Source organism: Lontra canadensis, unplaced genomic scaffold, assembly GCF_010015895.1.
Source record: "Lontra canadensis isolate GAN:19392208 unplaced genomic scaffold, GSC_riverotter_1.0 scaffold1, whole genome shotgun sequence".
Classification (NCBI taxonomy): Eukaryota; Metazoa; Chordata; class Mammalia; order Carnivora; family Mustelidae; genus Lontra; species Lontra canadensis.
In genome coordinates, this window is record NW_022630995.1 from 23,702,461 (window position 1) to 23,723,537 (window position 21,077).

The 21,077-nt window shown below is 36.5% G+C and overlaps 1 protein-coding gene across 6 annotated transcripts in view; it reads left to right on the plus strand.

The window, feature by feature from the left end:
- The window catches only part of CLOCK (clock circadian regulator), a 129,615-nt gene that overhangs the window by 87,405 nt on the left and 21,133 nt on the right, over positions 1–21,077 (plus strand). For 5 of the 6 annotated variants that reach the window (XM_032851331.1, XM_032851313.1, XM_032851349.1 and 2 more), the window contains 8 exons: positions 2,747–2,836; positions 9,013–9,133; positions 12,242–12,355; positions 12,479–12,597; positions 14,600–14,682; positions 15,122–15,228; positions 17,029–17,176; positions 17,702–17,777. In XM_032851331.1, the coding sequence (XP_032707222.1) occupies positions 2,747–2,836; positions 9,013–9,133; positions 12,242–12,355; positions 12,479–12,597; positions 14,600–14,682; positions 15,122–15,228; positions 17,029–17,176; positions 17,702–17,777 (858 nt within the window). The remainder of the gene's footprint in view (positions 1–2,746; positions 2,837–9,012; positions 9,134–12,241; positions 12,356–12,478; positions 12,598–14,599; positions 14,683–15,121; positions 15,229–17,028; positions 17,177–17,701; positions 17,778–21,077) is intronic. The other variant, XM_032851358.1, reaches the window with a different exon arrangement.

Here is a 21,077-nt window from a genome sequence, read left to right on the forward strand (position 1 = left end):
TGTACTCCACTGTGTGCTAGTCTGTCTTTTGTGAGTCTCTGTTACTGGGGCTCCCTCCCCACTGTAGCAGCCCGTCTTTTTCACTGCCTCTCTGCATTTTACTACCTTCTTTAATGTGCTCTCTTCTCTACCTTTAGTTGTTTGCTCTGCCAGTCTTCAGATGGATTTCTGGGATATTTAGGGTGATTTGATAGTTATCAAGTTGTATTTGGGGATAAGGTATAGCTAGGATCCTGCTACTCTGCCACCATCATTGAAGACAAACAGTTTTAACTAATGATCTCTTCCCATTATATCAGACAGTATGGGAAAAGGGATAAGCCTCACAGGCTTCAGTCTTGGGAGTAGGATGTCCTTCCCTGTCTTACTTTCTCATCCATATTTCTCCAGTCTTCCTCCTTACGGCTCTCCTCAAGACCCCTTAAGTTTTTGGTGTACATATCCACTGTGCTCGGAAATTATATCCCTCCTCTCAAAAGAAGTCCTGGGCCCTGGGTCCTTTCTTGTGTTAAGACTTTTGTGGTATGTTGGTGGAGACTTTTCTCTGCTTAGTCTTTGCCTGTTCGAAGATGAACGGCTAGGCTCTGGTTCTGGCGATGCGCTTACGTTATTAAGAGTTCTGATTTCAGTTCATTCCCCTCACAGAAGAGAGCTCCACTCAGCTTCTAGCAAATATCCCAAGAGCAAATACAGGTCATCATAATAAATATTATTTTACTTTCAGAGATAACAGGATCTAGCTTCACGTGAAGTATGTTCTTCTTAACCCATTCATTATGAAATAATAATACAAGCATTATTGTACTAAGGAGTTTGGATAAAAATAATTTCATGAATTTTCTTTTCTTCTTTTTTAAAGATTTCTTTATTCGCTTGCGAGAGAGAGCCAGCACACACACACATATGTGTGTTGGGGGGGGGTGCGGTAAGAGGTAGGGAGGGAAAGAGAGAAGGAGAAGAGGGAGAGAGAGAGAGAGAGTGCAGAGCCCAACACAGGGCTCGATCTCACAACCCTGAGATCATGACCCGAACTGAAATTTAGAGTCAGGCACTTAACAGACTGAGCTACCCAGGTACCCTTGAATTTTCTTAAATTACAAGGTTCTCTTTCTGTCTCTCTCTCTCACACATGCTCAGCCGAGAATGGGTTTTTCTGAGCCATTCTAGAAGATAGGCGTCTACTCAAAGTAAGTTCTTTCTGACATCCAGAGCTGTCCCCCAGTAGAAGGTGAGGTGAGGTGGAGGGTGCCTTTTTCTATATATTCAGCAATTCTTCAACAGTTATTTCGAAGTAGGAGATGACTCTAACTCCCAGGTCCATACATTATATACTACAGATATTTTTTTATCTACTACATGCCACATATCTGCGAGGTACTGCAGACACGGTGTTCAAGAAGATACATATGGTTCTTACCAGCAATTGCTATCCTTTGAGAGAGCCCTATAATTAAAAATAATTTTAAATTTAGCATGATAGCCGTTCTGATAGGCAGAGAGGAACTCTTCTTATGGTATATCTTTTCTGCTGTGTATCTTCAGCATCTTTTCCACTGGATCTTCTTTTCCTTCAACCTGCATATATAGTTCAGTTACTTCCCTTGATACTTGGTCCCCTTAGAACTTACCCTTTTCCTTCCTTCCCTCTGAAGTTCATAAAGGAGTACTTTGTAATGGACAATATCCACTGTCTCTAAACTCAGTGTAGTCTGATGCACCTTGCTACTGACATAACTCTTAAAAGTCATCAAAATCCACTTGTCATTTTCTTAGTCCTTATCCTATTTGATCTCTTTTTATAGTGAACAATCCCTCTTCCTCCTCACTCACCTGGTCATTTGCTCTTCCACTGCCTTCCTTGACAATGTCTTTATTCTCTGTCATTTTCTCTGGCCCTTGTCTTCCTCCTCATCCCTATGTGTAGATAATTATTCCAAGGATTTGTCTTCGGCATGCTTCTGTCTTTTGCAGATCTCATTTCTTCAGCTGTCACTTCTGTGCCTAGGGCTCTCGAGTGAAAATACTTTATAAAATATAAAGTACAGCGTTGCTTTATTGTTAATTATCTTATCCCCTGTACTAGCTTCTCTCTGAACTCTAACTTCCCATTTTTCAAAGTTTGCCTAATTCTCTGTTCTTACTGCTACTGATTTCATTCATATTTTCATTAACTTCCCTGACTTCCAGAAGCCACTGAAATTTTCCTAACTTATGTTTCTTCTAAATCCATGTAATACTGCTTCTAGACTACTTCTGAACGAAGTCCTTATGTCTTGACCTGGTATTCAAGGCCTTTCATGACCTGACCCAGCCTACTTTTTCAGCTTAATTTCTCTTTCACTTTAACCTCATGTATCTCCTTAAGTTTCAGTTCAACATCTTTTTATTAATATACCCAAAAGGTGGGAATGTGTTCTTTTGTGTCAGACATATCATTGATGTCATGTCAGATACCAGCATCTTCAAATAAGGCAGTTCTCTTATAATGTACATAAAATAATGATAGAACATTAGGTATCTGTTTTAGAAGGCAACTCTCCCATGTATGACCATATTGTGATTTTTCCCCCCAGAAACATTTAAGAATGCACAAAGATATGTACTACGGTGTTGTAAAGGGAAAAGTTAGCATTTGGCAGCACTCTGGAAATTACACACTAAGTCTTTGTCATTTAATTAGATTTTTTTTTTTTCTGTCCTATACTTTTTTTCTTTTAGCTTAACTGACCATTATGTTTAATTTCAGGCTCTTGATGGTTTTTTTTTAGCAATCATGACAGATGGAAGCATAATATATGTGTCTGAGAGTATAACTTCATTACTTGAACATTTACCAGTAAGTATCCTGTGATCTTTTTCTTATTTAAGACCTATTTTAAATGTTCTAAAGCATGAGGAAGAGGATCTCCAGAGCAATGTTGAACAGTTGTTAGAGTCAGGAGGTGAGCTCTAACCATGTCTCTCTATTTGGCAGTAACTAATACTTAACTGCCACTGTATCTAACCTCTGCCCTTCTTACTCTCATGCTGTTCTCAGTGTTTCCTTTTTAATCAGCCTGGTGACAGTGTTGCTAAGTCACTGGAAATAACTTAAGAGTAAGTAAATTTGGGGGGAGTTATTTGTTCCTTTCAGAGGAACTCAAGTAATTTTTTCAAAAGAATAACTTAGAATAACACACTAAAAATAATAGGTACAGAATTTTTGTGCTCTGTGCTAGAAATGAGAATTTTATAATGACCATATTCAATTTATTTTCAATATGACCCAACAGAATTAGAAAATTATATTGTATAATTTTGATCAGGATGATGAATACCTGAATTGTATCTTATTGCTTGCTGTTTTATTAAACGTGTATTTGTTGACTACTCTGTGTCACTGTTATGCTAGGTGCTGTGCTGCAGTTGACAGTTTTTATGAATTTAAAGTTTTTATTTAAAATGTAATTGTTTAAAAAATGTAATTGTTCTTATCTAAGATAGGACTTGTAGTATAAATATTCTGAAGTTATTTATAAATTACTCTTAAATTGCCCATCTTTTGAAGATCTATTAGAATACAGAGTAACTCTTCTGTAAAGGTCTTTTTCAAGAGATAGCAAAAAGCACTATCACCCTTCCTTTGATTATTCTGCTACTTTATATGTTACCAAAAGAATAGACATCACACTTAAAGATCAGATTCTACAGCACGTCCAGTTAGGATTTAGGTGTTTGATCATTAATGTTTTTCTTCCAATGCAAACCCTCTTTGCCCTCACATTCCCTCCTATTTTTTTTTTTAACTTTTAATTTTAGAACTGGTTTTATATTTACAGAAAAATGAAGAAGATAGTACAGAGAGTTCCCATATGCCGCATGCCCAGTTTCCTCTCTTACTCACATCTTCTGGATCTTTTTAGTTGATTGTGTAAGCCAAAGCTTATAGACTGGCAGGTATATTTTTTTGGCAGAGAAGATTGCTGCTGATCCAGTAGACCCGTTTCATTTCATTCTGAGTAAAGAGTAGCCTTTTTTAAAACAGTTTTTTGCTTTTCTCTGCTTACTGTACTTTCCCTCACATCACTGACATTGCTGAATTATATGTTATTTAATGATTTGAAAACATAAGCACAAGTGTCTTTTGAGAAAATGAAATAATACTTGTTTAGGATTATGCATAATAGGAGAAAACAATATGTGCTTTCCTATTTTGAGTTGTCATTAAAAATTAACTGTAACAGGGCACCTGGGTGGCTAGTGGGTTAAGCCTCTGCCTTCGGCACAGGTCATGATCTCAGGATCCTGCAATCGAGGCCTGCATTGGGCTCTCTGCTCAGCAGGGAGCCTGCTTCCCCCGCTCTTTCTGCCTGCCTCTCTGTCTACTTGAGATCTCTCTGTGTCAAATAAATAAATAAAATCTTTTAAAAAATTGAGTATAACAAGTAGTTTAAAATAATTTTTTCATTTTAATATGCATACCTTTTTTGTCTAAAATAGAATTTTGGCTGTTGCCTGTAAGGAAAGAAACATTAGCAAATCCCCAAATTTGGCTTTAGTGTTTATAATTCAGTTCTCTTGAGAAACTAGAATTTGCCATCTTAGTGTTCAGTGGAACTTAAAATTTTTAAATTCTAATTCTGACTATAAAATTATAAAATTGATAGTTTAGGTCCTCCAAAAAGAATATTCTTGTCACTTCATACTTAGGAAATTAACTTAGGTACATTTTAACTATTTGTGGCTAACAATTAGGAGAAGGCATTTTGTTGATTTTTTCCCCCTTCTTGGTTTGACATTCTGTGACAAAATCATAGGGTCATAGAACCTCAGCATCAGAAGGGATTTTAGACCTCCTCAGCCCAGCCTGCCTTTATGTTATCAGCAGACATGTTCCCAAAGAAATTGGACTTAATTATGCAAACATTTAGTAAAAAGGGCAACACAAAAAGTCAGGCCTCTTGACTGGGAACTTAAAATTGGTTAACACTTGACAACTTAAGACTTGATTTCCTCACACTTGCTTAAATGTGCTCCTGAGAGGGAGAGTATATTAAACTTGTAATCACCTGTAATGTGGGGCGGGGAGGGGGGGGTTGGGGGTGGGAGAATGATTAACCATGTTACAGTGTAACAGAGTCCAAGAGTGAAAGTGCTGCTCTGAAGATACTTTTCCTTTCCTTTTCTGTTCTTCTTAACTTGTTAGTTGGGAAGTATAAACGAAAGTGTGTTTTAAGAAAGTCAGTACAGACTTTGGTATAAATATAGTATGCCACAATATAATTTAGAATTTTTTTTGAATAGTTATATAATGATTTTGAAAGCTTATTTGATAGGGCCAGAATTTTTGTTCCTGGTGCCTGTACAAAAGGAACATAGTTATTATATCCAACATATATTTGATACTTTTTTAGAGGAGCTTTTAATACTTTTTAAGCAACTTGTGTTTATATTTCCAAACTAAAAGCAGTTATCTGACTGTTGGTTGTCTACCTGAAAGGAAAGGAAATTGGTGGGAGTGAATAGTTTCCACTTAATGGTCACATTGACCTACTGTAGAGAAGAACAGAAAGACCTGAATGATCCAGTAATTCCATTCCTGGGTATTGACCCAAAGAAAACAGGAATACTAATTCAGAAAGATACATGTACCCCTTTGTTTATTGCAGCATTATTTAAGATAGCTAAGGTGTGGAAGCAACCCAAGTGTTCATCCATAGATGAATGGATGAAGAAGGTGTGGTGTATATATATAATGGAATACTACTCAGCCATAAAAAAGAATGAAATCTTGCCATCTGCAACATCATGGATGGACCTAGAGGGTATTATGTTAAGTTAAATAAGTCAGAGAAAGTCATATCCTAAATAGTTTCACTTATGTGTGGAATCTGAAAAAGAAAAGAAATGAATAAAAAGATCCCAATAGATTATTAAACACAGAGAAGAAACTAGTGGTTACCAGAGGAGATGGGGGAGGATGGATGAAATAGGAGAAGGGGATTAAGAGGCACAAATTTCCAGCTTAAGAAAAGTAAAGAAAGAAAACAGAAAGGCTGTTGATTTAGGTCACATTATAAATAGCAGATTTTATATTTCTTCATGAAAATGATTGAGAGGGATAGAAGGAGCCAGATAGCTACCATTTTATTTTCTTTCCTTTGAATTGTGTTTGGGAACTGAGTGGGTGGTTTGCCAACATCAAGTATGATTACCTTCATTTAGAGATTTTAAATGTAGTGGTTGAAGGAAAGTTTGACACATTAATTAATTCATTAGTTGCTTGCTCACTCTGACATTTCAGATTATCAAGTGTCAGGGGAAGCAGAATGGTGGGGAAGCATTACCTGTGACCATACCACTCTATACTAGTCATTCATATTTTCTCTATAAATATGAAACCTCCTATAAGTTTATGGGTGGAAAAGCAAGGGTAACATGGCTCACATCATAATTTACTGAAATAGAAGAAATTGTAGATAAGAATAAATAATAGAAAACAATAATCAAGAGTAAATGAAGCAAGATGGGATTGGGAGGGAGATAAACCATAAGTGACTCTTAATCTCACAAAACAAACTGAGGGTTGCTGGGGGGAGGGGGGTTGGGAGAGGGGGGGTGGGGTTATGGACATTGGGGAGGGTATGGGCTATGGTGAGTGCTGTGAAGTGTGTAAACCTGGAGATTCACAGACCTGTACCCCTGGGGGAAAAAATATATGTTTATTAAAAAAAAAAAAAGAAAAGAAAACAATAATCATTTCCAAAATGAAAGTTTTAGTTTTTCACATTGGTGTCTTATTTTTCTGTTAAGACAATTTTTATACTGGTATCAATGCATAGATTATTGATACTTTATTTTGTCAATAAAAAGTAGTTTTCTAGCTTTTGTTCTTATTCGTGCTTCAATTTTTAGTTCATTACTTCTGGAGATTTTTCAGACTTTTAGAAAAATCTCATTAAAATACAGATATATTTTTGGTATGGTTATCCCTTAAGTTTTATCAAATAACTCCTTAGTCCAAAATATTTTACTGTACTGGTAACACTTATATGCAAAGCACTGTGCCAGTGTTGCCTTGATTTGAAGGACAGGAGATAAAGGTGTAAGAGATAGGGCCCTTTTGTTCACTCATGGAGTAGCAGGACATAGACATTAAAATATAACCAGTGTTTTTTTGTGAAAAAGGAATGATATGAGTAATAAATACTAAAGGATTTTATTATTTTTACTGTGGTTTATGGTGTTTAGAGAATGCTTTTTTAAAAAAATTCATTTCAGAGGTAAAATTTAATGATTCACAGTTGTGTATAACACCCAGTGCTCTCATTATATCAAGTATCCATTAAGGAGTACCCTCCTTAATGTCCATCACCCAATTATCCCCTCCCCTCCAGCAGCCCTCAGTTTGTTTCCTAGAGTTCAGCATCTCTTATGGTTTGCTTCCCTCTCAATTTTCATCTTATTTTATTTTTCCTTCCCTTCCCCTATGTTTATCTGTTTTTGTTTTTTAAATTCCACATGAGTGGAATCATATGTTACTTGTCTTTCTCTGACTGATTTCACTTAGCATAATACCCTCTAGTTCCATCCACGTCGTTGCAAAGAGCAGGAAGAGAATGCTTTTTTGAAGGAAATAATTTGAATTAAACTTTGAAAGGTAGAGTGTACAAATCTGGAAAGAGGAGGGAAGGATACTCTACTTCATGGGTTGGACAATGAGGGCTAGAGAAAAGAAAATGTGTGGAGAGTAGTAAAACATCCCTTTCTTACCTCTCACTAGCCCCCATGGTTGTTTTTTGTTGTTCTTTGAGGGTTTTTTCCTTTGTTTTGCCCCCCCCCTTTTTTTTTTTCAAACAAAGTGTTTAGTGTTTAAAATAGAAACAGTGGAAGTGCTTTGGTTGAATGCAGGGGCATAGACCTTTAGCCCGGCCTCCACAACACCTTCTCACTTCCCTTACCCTCCACCCCTTCCTCCACAGTTCTTGGCATACCACTTCACTGGCCCAGAATTCCATGGGGGCAGTTTGAAAATGTAGAGAAACCAAGTCAAATGGGCTAGATTTAATAGGAAATGTGAAGTCACTGAAGTTTTGTCAGTGATTCTTTTTTAATTATTATTATGTTATTATTTTTATTTATCTGAGAGAGAGTGCACATATGCATGAGCACGGAAGAAGGCAGAGCGGGAGGGAGAAGCAGACTCCCTGCTGAACATGGAGTCTGAGGCAGGCTTGATCCCAGGACCCTGAGATCATGACCTGAGCCAAAGGTAGATACTTAACCAAGCGAGCCACCCAGGTGCCCCTCGTCAGTAGTCCTCAAGGGTAGGAACTATCTTAACCGTTTTTTATTCCACAGCCATGGCACATCATAGACAACCTGATGTTTGTCAAATTATTTTTGGTTACTAAACCATGGTTAAAAGCCATATTTTTAGCAAGGATTGTAAAGCTTAACATACTACTTGCCTCTTTTTTTATCTAAAAGCAAGGCTTTTTGTCAGTGGGATACAGGATAGATGGCAGGAAAAAATGAAATAAAAAAGAAAGGACACACTAGATAATTGAAATAACACTGCAGTCAAATCTTCTCTTCACTTAGCCAGTGGATAATGCTTTGGTCCTTTGTTATATCGTACACCACCCTAATTTACCAGAGGTTTGGATATGTGGTAAGGCTGTATCTCCTAGCCAAAGATATTAGTATTAAACCTTCTTAGTCCTGTTATATAGTAACTGTTCAAATTAGGTCAAACTCACCTTTGCAAATAATTTATCAGACTTTCACAGTCATATATTGATCATTGATCTGATGACACTCATAGCAGAGGCATGGAAGTCATGTTAACCTTCTTCCACCTTCTCTTGTTTTTTGAGCTGTGCTTTATAACTTGGAATTTGTCAGTTTTTATAGATGATTGAAAGTTAGCCATATGCTCAATGTGATGTTTTAAGAATGATGATATACTTTTAAAATAAATGTATCTTGAATCACTAAAATTATTGTATTTTTTAAAAATTTCTTTTTTAGTCTGATCTTGTGGATCAAAGTATATTTAATTTTATCCCAGAGGGGGAACATTCAGAGGTTTATAAAATACTCTCTACTCATCTGCTGGAAAGTGATTCGTTAACCCCTGAATATTTAAAATGTAAGTAGTTACTATCAAGCAAAAAGTTAAATGTATTTGGTTGCACTTTCCTTTAGTTTTATAACAAACACAGTTCAGTTTTTGTAACAAACACAGACATGTCAAACCATATCAACACATAGCATAATGCAATATACCCTATTAGATCCTTTTTAAATATTAGTATATACATAATGGAATTATGACCATATTAAAAGTCTGCACTCTCTTTCAGGGTATATTGAAACCCATTCTTTTTTGTTGTAATAGTTTTGCCATAAAAATATATTTCACACAGAAGTGGAACCTGGCAATAAATTAAGAAAAAATATTTTTGTATGTAATGAAAGAAAATAGTCTCATTTTCACCATCACTGACCAATTGAACACTGGAACTGTAGAAAAAAGTAACTTTTGTATTTCAGAATATTATTATGTAAAGGAAATTGCTTTATTAATTAAACTAAATTAAGTTATCATTTATTGTATATATTTAATATGCCTGGAACTTGGGCTATCTCATAAGAGTGCCTAGAATAGTGAAAAATAGTCCTTGCCTTCAAGAAGTACAAAATACTGTGGTATAATTAGACATTTCTCTTAGATTCATTTGACAAATCAATTTGACCAGAATGTTTCATTTTCTTCACTAAATTACCCCTTGTTTAACCTGAAATTATTATAACACTGTTTAGTGTTTAATCATTTTTTTTCATGATTTAAAATATTTGAGTTTTCTGGTAATACTGCTTAATCGTTTTAAAAGTTATTTTTATTTTGAACCCTGAAATTCTGTAGCATACTTACTAAGAATAGACACACACACACACACACACACACACACATGTTTATGTGTAACTATGTGTGAATGTATATCTTTGTTAAGAACGGATTAGAAGGAGTCAAGAAGAACTAGGGATAAGGAAAATCCATTTAAAGCCTAGTTCTTATGACACTGACCAATAGACCATTCCAGGAAAGAGATCTGGACTGGACACAGAGGCAGTTATGTGTCTGTAAATAGGGCTTGACGTCATGGATTGAATGGCACTGCTTAAGGTAAACATATAGAGCAAAGAGAAGAAAGTTGGAACTCTGGGCCATAGCAGTAGGTGGACAGAGGAGAGATGGTCCACTTTAGCGACCTTCGTAAGGGCAGAATTGATTGGAGAACTGAATGCAGGCAAGCTTCTGGCAGAAAGACAGCTCTTAGACTTCTGCTTCCAAGACCAGAGGTGAGGTTGGCAACAGTACTTTTTGATAGAGAAAAGCTTTAATTAAATGACTTCCTGACGCCCTAGTTAAACAATTAGTATACAAAACAAATTTATTTCTCCCCCAAAAGTGTTGATGCCAAGTGAATAATATGATATATAACAGAGGAAATGGCTTAGAAAATTCAGGATCCTGCAAGCTGGTCGTTTGGGCCATAGTGAAGGTGGGGTGGTACAGGTGGTATGATTTGTGTCCAGAGAAGGAAATCGGGCTCACTAGTTCATCCTAAGGAGTTTGAGTTTTATTTTTTACATAATGAGGAGCTAGTGAAAGGGATTTGGGGGAAAACAAAAAAGGTGGTCTGGAAAAAAGTATACCTCAGGTGGAAAATTTTGGAAGGACCAGACTGGAGGTAAGAATAGCAATAGAAGTAAGGGTGGAAAGAAAAACCTATATATGAGTGTTGAGTAGATGAACTCAGGAGGACTTGGCCTTAGGCACAGGTGACCAAGTAGCCAGGGATCATCAGTGAGGAAGGTTTTAGGAAGAAAGTAGTTAGATCTGTTGAGTTTGATAATAAAGCCTTTTGTGGTAATAACAGAAGAGTATGAGTTTGATGCTGTGAGTGAAAAGAGGTGTTACTAGTCCTTGAGTGCTGAAATAATGATGAAGGTAATACTAGTCTAAGAGTAGTAGGCAGGATTGAATTCTAGTGGCAGGAGTGTAGAAGCTTAAAGAATACATTTTGCAGCTACCTGAATGCAGGGTAATTTCTCTACTAAATTGGTGGTACTGGATGCTAAGTTGGAAAAAATGAGTAGTGAGAGTTTGGTGAACTAAACAGCAGGTCCTGGTGACAGATTAGATTTGGGGCATACGATAAAGAAGAGACCAGACTGGTAGGGTTTCTAACTGGGGAGATAAGACACATAAGACAAAGGAGAACAGCTGGCTTGGAAGAAAGAGGGATAAATTCACTTCCAGATATTTTGAGTTTAAGTTGCTTGGTGGGACAATCAAGTAGAAATGCCTAAAGCAAATAATGATATGATATTTGGTCTTAAACATAAAATGTTAGAATTAGAGGTTTAGGAGCAAATAAATTTACCAATGCCAATAAATTTATAAGGGGATAGTAAAAGATGAAAAAGAACTCTTGTGAATGCTCATAGTTAAAAAATGGATTGATGGAGAGTTGATGGAGAGTTTATGGAAATAGTAAGGTAGGAAGGTTAAGTTTCGTGTTATGGAGATGAAAATGTAATGAGTCTTAAAGAGGTAGAAACAACGAGGAAAGATCACTGATTTTATTGTTAACTCAATACAAATGTTGGTGATCTTAAAAAGAAATTTCTTCAGAGGTGTAAGGACTAACACCACATTTCATGAAAGTTCAGAGAGATGAATCTATGGAAATAGAGCACATAATAAAAAGGAAGATCTATGATACTAAAAAGAGTAGCATGAAAAACCCTTTGTTTAAGGTGGAAAGACCTGAACAAATTTAAAATTGGAAAGTAAGGACCCAAAGAGAATGTATGGATGCTAAAGGAATGAATGACAGTGGAGTAGCCCTAGTCCTAGAAAAGGTAGGAAAGACTGTTCGAGGTGGAGAAAAGCATTAGCTTTGTAATGGGAAGCGAAACCTTTCTTTCACATGAGAGCGAAGAATGAGAAGGAAAAACAGATAAAAGTAGGGAAATATACAGTTGCTTATAACAGAAGATATGTCTCCTCTATTAAGAATAAGATGAGATCATCTCCTAAAGATATTTTACTTTTACGAACTAAACAAAATGCCATTGAGAACTTCTGTTGGAGAAAATAATGATTATAAACTTACACAACTTTTATCATCTTATAGATCATTCACTATGACAAATCACAAATATATCACATTTTTTCTCATTTCAGCAAAAAATCAGTTAGAATTCTGTTGCCATATGCTTCGAGGAACAATAGACCCGAAGGAGCCGTCTACCTATGAATATGTGAAATTTATAGGAAATTTCAAATCTTTAAATAGTGGTGAGTTAAAAATATAGTGAATTTTAAGTTGGTTCTTTAAACTCTTAAAGACACAGATGTTTGAACATCAGTAATAACTAGATTTTACTGGAGTAACTGATAAGTGTTTCCTTATTTTTTTAGTATCCACTTCAGCACACAATGGTTTTGAAGGGACTATACAACGCACACACAGGCCTTCTTATGATGATAGAGTTTGTTTTGTAGCTACTGTGAGATTAGCTACACCTCAGTTCATCAAGGTATGTTTCTATTTTCCAAAGAGGATTTCACTTCATATTATGAGAACTAGCTTTATGTAATTTTTTTTGTTTCCAGAATAACTGATATTTCTTACAAACATTAAAGCAGTAATGATCATGAGCCATTAAATATACGTGGTTGTGATAATTTCTTTAATTTAAAATCAGTTAAGTAACATATTCTGTTTTATAAGTTTCAGAAGTAGAATTTAGTGATTCATTAGTTGCATACAACACCCAGTGCTCACTACTTCCAAGTGCCCTCCTTAATGCCTATCCCCCAGTTACACCATCCCCCAGCCCCCGTCCCCTCTAGCAACCCTCAGTTTGTTTCCCAGAGTCGAAAGTCTCTTATGGTTTCTCTCCCTCTCTGATTTCATCTTAATTTATTTTGAAGCAAATGAGTTATCAAGGCACTCATTAAATTATAATTAATTTTAAAATACATATCCTTTGCAGCTAACCAGTGGTTATATATCACCACTGTCTTGCTTTTGTGCAAAGTGTTAGGTTACTTTTTTATATAGTTCACAGTCTATACTCCAGGGGAAAGACCAAAAATCTAGGTGATTTTTAAAGATTGCTTTTGAAATTTTCTTTTGAAATATGCAAGTGACCTTTTACTGCATATAGTTTTACCTTTTTAATTTTAAAATTCAGTTAAATAATTTATTTTATTCTCTGGGGCTCAAGAAGTAGATGATTAGCAGTAGACAAGTGGGAAAATAGTTCAGCCACTAGAAAGTGGCTTGAAATAAGCCAGGCTAAGATTTTAAATTTAGAGGGAGACCGCATTCTAGAAGTAGCAGTTCGAGAACCTTAGTCCGGTCTCGTTCTGCTTTTTCTGTTCGTAGGAAATGATAGCAGCGGCTGACATTTGTTGATTGCTGCTTACTTCACACGTACGGCCTCATTTAATTATTGTGAGAACTTTATAAGATAGATGCTAGTATGAACCTCATTTTATATGTAAGGAAACTGAGACTTTGGGAAGTTACGTTACTTGCTCAAAGTTGCAGCTGTTAAGTGGTAGATTAATTACAATTCCCATTTTCTCAAAGCCCAAACTCTTAATTCACTTTATTGTGCTGTAGGAGGTCATTCAAGGACACAGGAGGTTGGACTACATTGCTGAGTATGACTAGGGTCTAGGATTATTGCGAGTGGAGGGCGTAGGGATGGTGGGAGATGAGGTTAGAACAGCAAGCAGAGTCCAGAAATAAAATATGTTTCTTTGTTGTTTCTCCATGCTAAAGAGTTTAAACTTTATCCTAACCGAATGAGAAATCATCAAGGTTTTTAAGCAGGGAAGTCATAATCTTACTTGAGTATCAGAAGGTAAATGTGGCCAGAGTAAAAAAAGACGAGTTAAAGAACAGGGAGACTTGTCTGGGGAGAAGCTATGGCAATAACATGAGCCAGAGATGGCAAGTCTAGAGTCTAATAAGACCCTGCAGACGGATGGGATTACATAGTTGTTTTTGTTTTGTTTTTGTTTTTTGTTTTGTTTTTAAATTTAGAAGGTGAAATTGAAAGGATTTGGTAACAGCCATTTAGGTGGTTTTTAAAAGGGCAAAATGAGAGTGTCTTGTGACTATCAGATTTCTAGACTGATGGCACAACACAGGTATGCCTCCAGTAACGAGATACAAAACTATGTGGATGTAAGGAGTAAGGCAGTTAGTTCATTTTAGGACATACGGAGTTTGTGATGCGTGGGGACATCCAGACAGAAATATAGAACTGTAATTCAGGAGAGAGATCTGAATTTAGAATTAGGGTTTACAGGCATGTGAGTGAATAGAGAAATATGTTGAGTGGGAAATACTTCCCCAGAATTCTGCATGTTTATTGTCACATTCTTTAATACTAGAAAATTAAAATGTGATTAAAAAATAATTTAGGGAAAAATGATCTAATAATGAGTATCATGGCTGACAATATTTAGGATTCTCTAAGGGCACAGAACAGTATTTCTAAATTTTAATTAATTTGCTTTTAGGAAATGTGCACTGTTGAGGAACCTAATGAAGAGTTTACATCCAGGCATAGTTTAGAATGGAAGTTCCTATTTCTAGATCACAGGTAACTTCATTTTAAATTCCATTAAAAGCTAAAAGTCATGTAAGTCTTGAAATTAATGGGTTTCAGGGACAAAATTTTTCTAATGAGATGTTCAATCCATTATCCATTTTTCAGAACTTAAGATTTCCCCCAAAGCTGATTTCTTTTTTTAAGATTTATTTTATTTTTTATTTTTTAAAGATTTTTAAAATTTATTCATCTGAGAGAGAGAGAGAGATCAAGCAAGAATGCAAGCAGTGGGAGAGGGTCAGAGGGAGAAGGAAAAGCAGGCTCCCCACTAAGGAGCCCAACACAGGCTTGGTCCCCAGACCCCAGGATCATGACATGAGCCAAAGGCAGATGCTTAACCGACTGAGTCACGTGCCTCCCCAAAACTGATTTCTAGTTGAAGTATTTCTTATTATGGAAAAGTTATAATATTGATTGTTTTATAATTTAGGGCACCACCTATAATAGGATATTTGCCATTTGAAGTTCTGGGAACATCAGGCTATGATTACTATCATGTGGATGACCTAGAAAATTTGGCAAAGTGTCATGAGCATTGTAAGTAGATTTTAATATTTCTGGTGATAATAACTGCTTCTGGTCAACTAAATAGTGTATTAATAGAGGGTGGTAAAATGCAGACTTGTAACCATTCTTGTATTTTTTTTTTTAAATACTGGAAGATTTCCTTTTTGGGAAAATTTTACTTTATAGCCATCCAGTAGGAATTGTAGATCAAACTTAAACTTGTTTCTGTTTTACATATTTTAATCTATAATAGTAAGTACAGGTTTATAATATGGCATCTAGTGAACCTTGTTTTTGAAGTGTATAAGTTCTACATCTGGAATAAGAGAAATAGATTCCTTTGAAAATTGTATATGTCAAAATATTGTAACCTTACTTCATTAGTTTTAATACCCAGGCATGTAAGTCTGCCCAGGAGGCGAGTACACATTTAAAGAAACTCTTAGAGAGCCACAATGAATGCTTAATGTTACCTGCTGTGTTTGGTTATTAGCAGCAGGAACAGTAGCATCTCGTTGTGCCTGGCTGACACAATTCTAAATGATTTATGTATGTTATCTCTGTTATTCATTACCAGAGTTATAGAAAGTAGATATTCTTGTTATCTCCATAAGTAAACTGAGGTACAGCAAGGCCAAGTAATTTACTGACAATCCCACAACTCATAAGTGGCAGAGACAGGATTAGAACCTAGACCCTTTACCACATGCTGTTCTTTTTTTGTTTCAGAAGTGTGTTTTATTTGCTTCTCTGATTCTCCTCCCCAAATCTACCCTCTTGAAGTGTCCTCTAAATCTTAATTAGATATTTTAGATATTTTCATGATGTCTTAGGCTGGTCTAGTAAGCCTCTATATGAAAAATAAACCATGTTGCATAACAGTATCAACTAAATGGAAGATTTCAGAGTGAAGTTATTTCAGCACAAAAAGAACATTATTCACTCCCAGTGATAGGGGCACTAAGCTCTATGATGTATTGACGAGATCGGACACTTCTCTTGACTAGCTGGGTAGTTTTGGACAAGCAGTTGAGTTTGTGGACCTCATTTTCCTCATGGAGAGAGAGAGAGGGAGAGAGAGATTGATTCCTGACCAGCATTTCCTAAGGTTTGTTTCACAGAATGCTAGTCCATTAAAAACAGATTTTATGGTCAAGGAAAACTGGGAAACACTTCATAATCAATCCCTACCACCACCTCCTCACCCCCAGAATCATGACATAAATTAGCATACTCAAAGTTTTAAAAAGAAAAACTCAACTATTTAACAATGCTTCCAAATTAACTATAGAACTTTTTTTTTTTTTTGCTTAATATATTACAAGACTTCAGAACTTATAATCTACAAAGAACGTTTTGAGTAATACTATAGTTACCAGTTACTTTAAACAATTAACTTATTCGGATTTTCATTAAAGTTTTGAATTAAATGCTCCAAAGATGCTGTCCCTGCCAGGGTACCTGTGGGGGTAAAAACCTCAAATGGGATTATTTATTGCTGTTATCCTTAACCCATGTTAGTAGGAGGAAGCCAATATGTGACTGCTTCATTCTTAAGTATTTGGAAATGTATCGTGTGTGACAAGTTTCTGAGATCAGCACTGACTCTAAGTTGGGCACCATGGAAGATCCAATAATTGCTTCGGACCTTAAGCTTAAGGCCTGTAGAATAATCTCTGTAGAATAACATTTTCTTACAACTGATATATATGTTATTGAAAAGCCAGAAGAATTGTGTATATAGATTTAAATATAAATGATAGCTTTGACTAAAAACCAGATTCATAGCTAATGATATGAATCAATAAATTTTTTCTCTTTTCTTCTTAGTAATGCAGTATGGGAAAGGCAAATCATGTTATTATAGGTTCCTTACCAAGGGACAACAGTGGATTTGGCTTCAGACTCATTATTACATCACTTATCATCAGTGGAATTCAAGGCCAGAGTTTATTGTTTGTACTCACACCGTAGTAAGGTAATAATCCTTTTATAGCATTTCTGAATTACAGAAACACTGATAGTTTGGCAATGTAATTTTTAGGCATAACTTGTTAAGAACTACAGTGGTCTTTCTCTTAATTTTTGATACATGTTTTCAGTGCATCATTAAAGGCATTATATGGAGATAGAATGGAGGTGATATACATATATAATTCTTGGCATGAATGTCATAGTTTAGAGCAGAAGCTGTAACTGTCTTTTATGTACCAAAGTCCATCGTGTAAAAGGAGCACTGGAATAGATAAGCATACTTTTCCTTTATTTAATTCCTTTTAAGTACTATGTAGTCACAGATCATTTACAGAAGCGTATAAAACTTCTGAGATACCTAGGTTAAGATAGAACACTATAGATGGGTTCTAGGTTTGGGTAGTGCTTAGCAAATACTGTGGAATCTGTGATGAACAAGTAAGACACATAACAAACACGGAACACATCTCTGCAGTATTTTAAATGAATGGTTAAGCACAAAAATTCTATTTTTTTTTTCCATTTGTAGTTATGCAGAAGTTAGGGCTGAAAGACGACGAGAACTTGGCATTGAAGAGTCTCTACCTGAGACAGCTGCTGACAAAGTATGTATTTTAGAGTTTTTAAAAAAATTATTTCTTTCCAATGAAAGGCAAGACTCAATGTAAGAAAAGTATTTTTCAAATATTTCATTGCCTCACTTGTGACAGGGTTATAAATTATATTTTACTATTTATTTTTATTTTAAATTTAATATTTAAAAATCTTTTCTGCTTCTAAAAAAGATTTGAAGGGCCTCCTATTTAGTGAGAGACATATTATCTCGGATTTAAACTACCATTTACTAATCTCCTGCAATGTGCAAGGCTCTGGCTAGTTCTTCATATGAAGCATGAAGAGTCATTTATTCCTCAGACATCTTATCTCATAGGTAATATCCCCATTTTGAAAATGTTGAAACTGAGGCTTTAAGTGGGGGGAGTCTCCCCTAAAGACACATGGCTTGGAGTTGTAGTCGGAATTTAAACTGTGGTTTCTCTTTTCATTAATACCAGGTGGAAGTTTAGTATATTAGTTACTTATTGTTGTGTAACAAAACTTAATGATATAAAATAATACACATTTATTATCTCATAGTTTCTCTGGGTCAGAGATCTAGGCAGTTTAGATGGGCCCTCTGCTTCGAGGGCCAGGGTCTCTCACAAGGCTGTAATCAAGGTGTCAGTGGGGGCCACAGTCAACTCAAGGTTCCCCTGGAGCAGAATCTGTTTCTAAGCTTCCTCGGTGCTTGTTGGAAGGATGGGGTTCCTTAGCAGCAGTTGGACTGAGGGCCTTGATTTATTGCTGGCTAATGGCCAGAGACAACCTTCAGTTCCTTTCCAGGTAGCTGTTTCCATCTGAGTAAGTAGGTAAGAAGATCCAGGGAGAGACACCAGCAGCAAGATGGAAGTCAGAGTCTTTTGTAACCTATTCACAGAAATAGCCTATCACTTCTATCTGTTCTTTTCATTAGAAGCAAATCACTAGGTTCAGTCTCTAGGGGAGGGATTATACAGGGTGGTGACTTCCAGGAAGTGGGGATCATTGTGAGCTGGTCAGAAGCTGCCCACAACAGTTACTTTCGATGTGCAGAAAATAAGTGGAATGAAAAGAATCAAGCATCTGTACAAAAAGTGAGTTCAATAGGCAGCATTGCCAGGGTCAGTGTGGGAGATTGTCAGTTTTTCAACAACCCTTATTAAGAACTCTTCCCATGCGCCAGGAAGTACTGGACATGGCTCCAGATGCTCAGAATACATCAGTGAATAACCCAGAGAAGTGCTCGGCGGTCACAGATCCCACGTGAAAGAATTTTTTCAAAGAGGCTTTGTATGCTTAGTGGAAGAAGATCCAGTATATTTTAGTGAAATACATTTTCCGAGAAAAGCGCTTAAATCTAGGGTTCCTTGAAATGAGGGAGGACAGTTATAGAAATTAAAGTAATATAGAGGTCATTCCTCCTTGCTTTGTTTTCTCTTATGCCAGTGTCCAGTCCTTAGTAAATTCAACTAGCCCTACTTCCAGAATATACTCTGCCTATGTCAGTTCAGCTCTGTTTACTCTTATCTCCACAGTCCTCTTGGAGATGAGGGAAGAGGTCCATTTGACACATGTTTTTGAGAAACTTTAATGTGTGGATGGATTTGAAGGTCATGAATCTAAATGTGGTCACCAGGGAATGAGTGGAGAGAGAGAGAGAGGATGATGAAGGGCTAAGTACTAGGGCACTCCATCATTAAGACGTGAAGGAGACTCAAGGGAAATATCCAGTGAAGTGTGAATAAAACCAGGAAACTGAGTTGTCCTGGAAGCCGGAAAAAGTGTGTCCATGAGGAGTGAACAGTTAGCTTTGTCAGAGTCACCTACAGTAGATTAAATTAGATGAGCACTGAGAAGTGAGCACTGAGTTTAACAACATGTATTCGTTGATCAATAAGAGCAGATTGGGTGGAATAACAATAGGAGTGAGAGCCTAATTAGGGTGGGCTTAAGAGAGTTTTCTGGGACAAGGGGATTTAGCGAGGAGGGAAGGTTTTCCTACAAAGGGGAGGAGTCGTGCAGTAGTAGGAAGAAGAAGTAGGCTTAAAAGAAGTTTTTGCTTTTTAAGGTGGGAGAAATAATAGCATGTTTGTATACTGATGAGAATGCTCTGTTGGAGAGAGAAGAATTACTGATAGAGACAGAGGTAGAAATGCTAGAGCAATATTCTTGAACAGATGAGAGAGGAGGGGGTCCAGTCCATAGTGGACACACAGGGCTTAGCTAGTGGAAAAATTATTCAGTGAGAGAAGCAAACTATGACCTTTAGGCCAAATCTGGTCCTCTGCCTGGTTTTGTAACACCCACAAGCTAAAAATATGTTTTCCACATGTTCTTAAGTGATTGAAACAAAAAAAGCAAAAGAATAGTATTTGTGACACATGAAAATCACAGCCTCTGATTCCACAGCCACACTCAATTATTCGTATATGGCCCATGGTTGCAGTAGAGACTGGCCCTCAAAGTCTACGATACTGACTCTCTGACCCTCACAGAGAGTGTCTGCTGATCCCTGATCTGTGGTGACATGAAGAAAGGCAGAATATATGAGTATAGATGCTGCTAGGTAGATTGATAGAATGATAGGAATATAAAGCTATACTCTTCAGTCAAACAGGAAGCAGAGGAACTGGCTAAGAGTGAGGTTAGGACAGGACTTGTTGGAGGTTTGAGAAGAGGGGAACAAGGATTAAATTGTTTTCTAGGAGAGTAGGAAAGTGAACAAACAAGGTAATTTTAGTCTGGCAGGCAGGATTAAGGGCCCGCTTGAGGATCTTGGCCATTAATTTAAAGAGAACAGTCACCATGTTGAATTTCTTCAGCCATGTTTAGAATAGATTAAAATTTGGCTTAACCAGCAGTCCCCTGGGATTTTTCCAGGGGAGTGTGGTGAAGGGAGATAGGAGCACGAGAGTTGATGATACCCCTAAGGGTGTGGTTATGATGGCTAACCATGAATTTAAGCTGGGTAAAGAGGAGAGAAGACAGAGCGAGAGAGTGATTGTGAAAATGTGGTAGAATCAATGTATTTTTTGTTCTGCTAAAGGGTTATTGGAGTTGAGATACTAAAGAGAAATGAGTAGGAAATGTGGAAGATGCTGCTCAGAAAGGAGGGTGTTTGAAATTGAGATTATGGAAGGTTTATTCTTAGTGGTAATGACAACGGAATGAGTGACTGAGGACAGGTAGAAATCAAGATCAAGGCATCAAGGAAGAGAGAACTCATGATGTTGAACATGTGAGTTAATACTGATATTGGTAACTGTGGAAGTAGGAATTAGTGAGGATAAGACAGAGCCAGGAGCAGAAATTTGAATTCAGGTGCT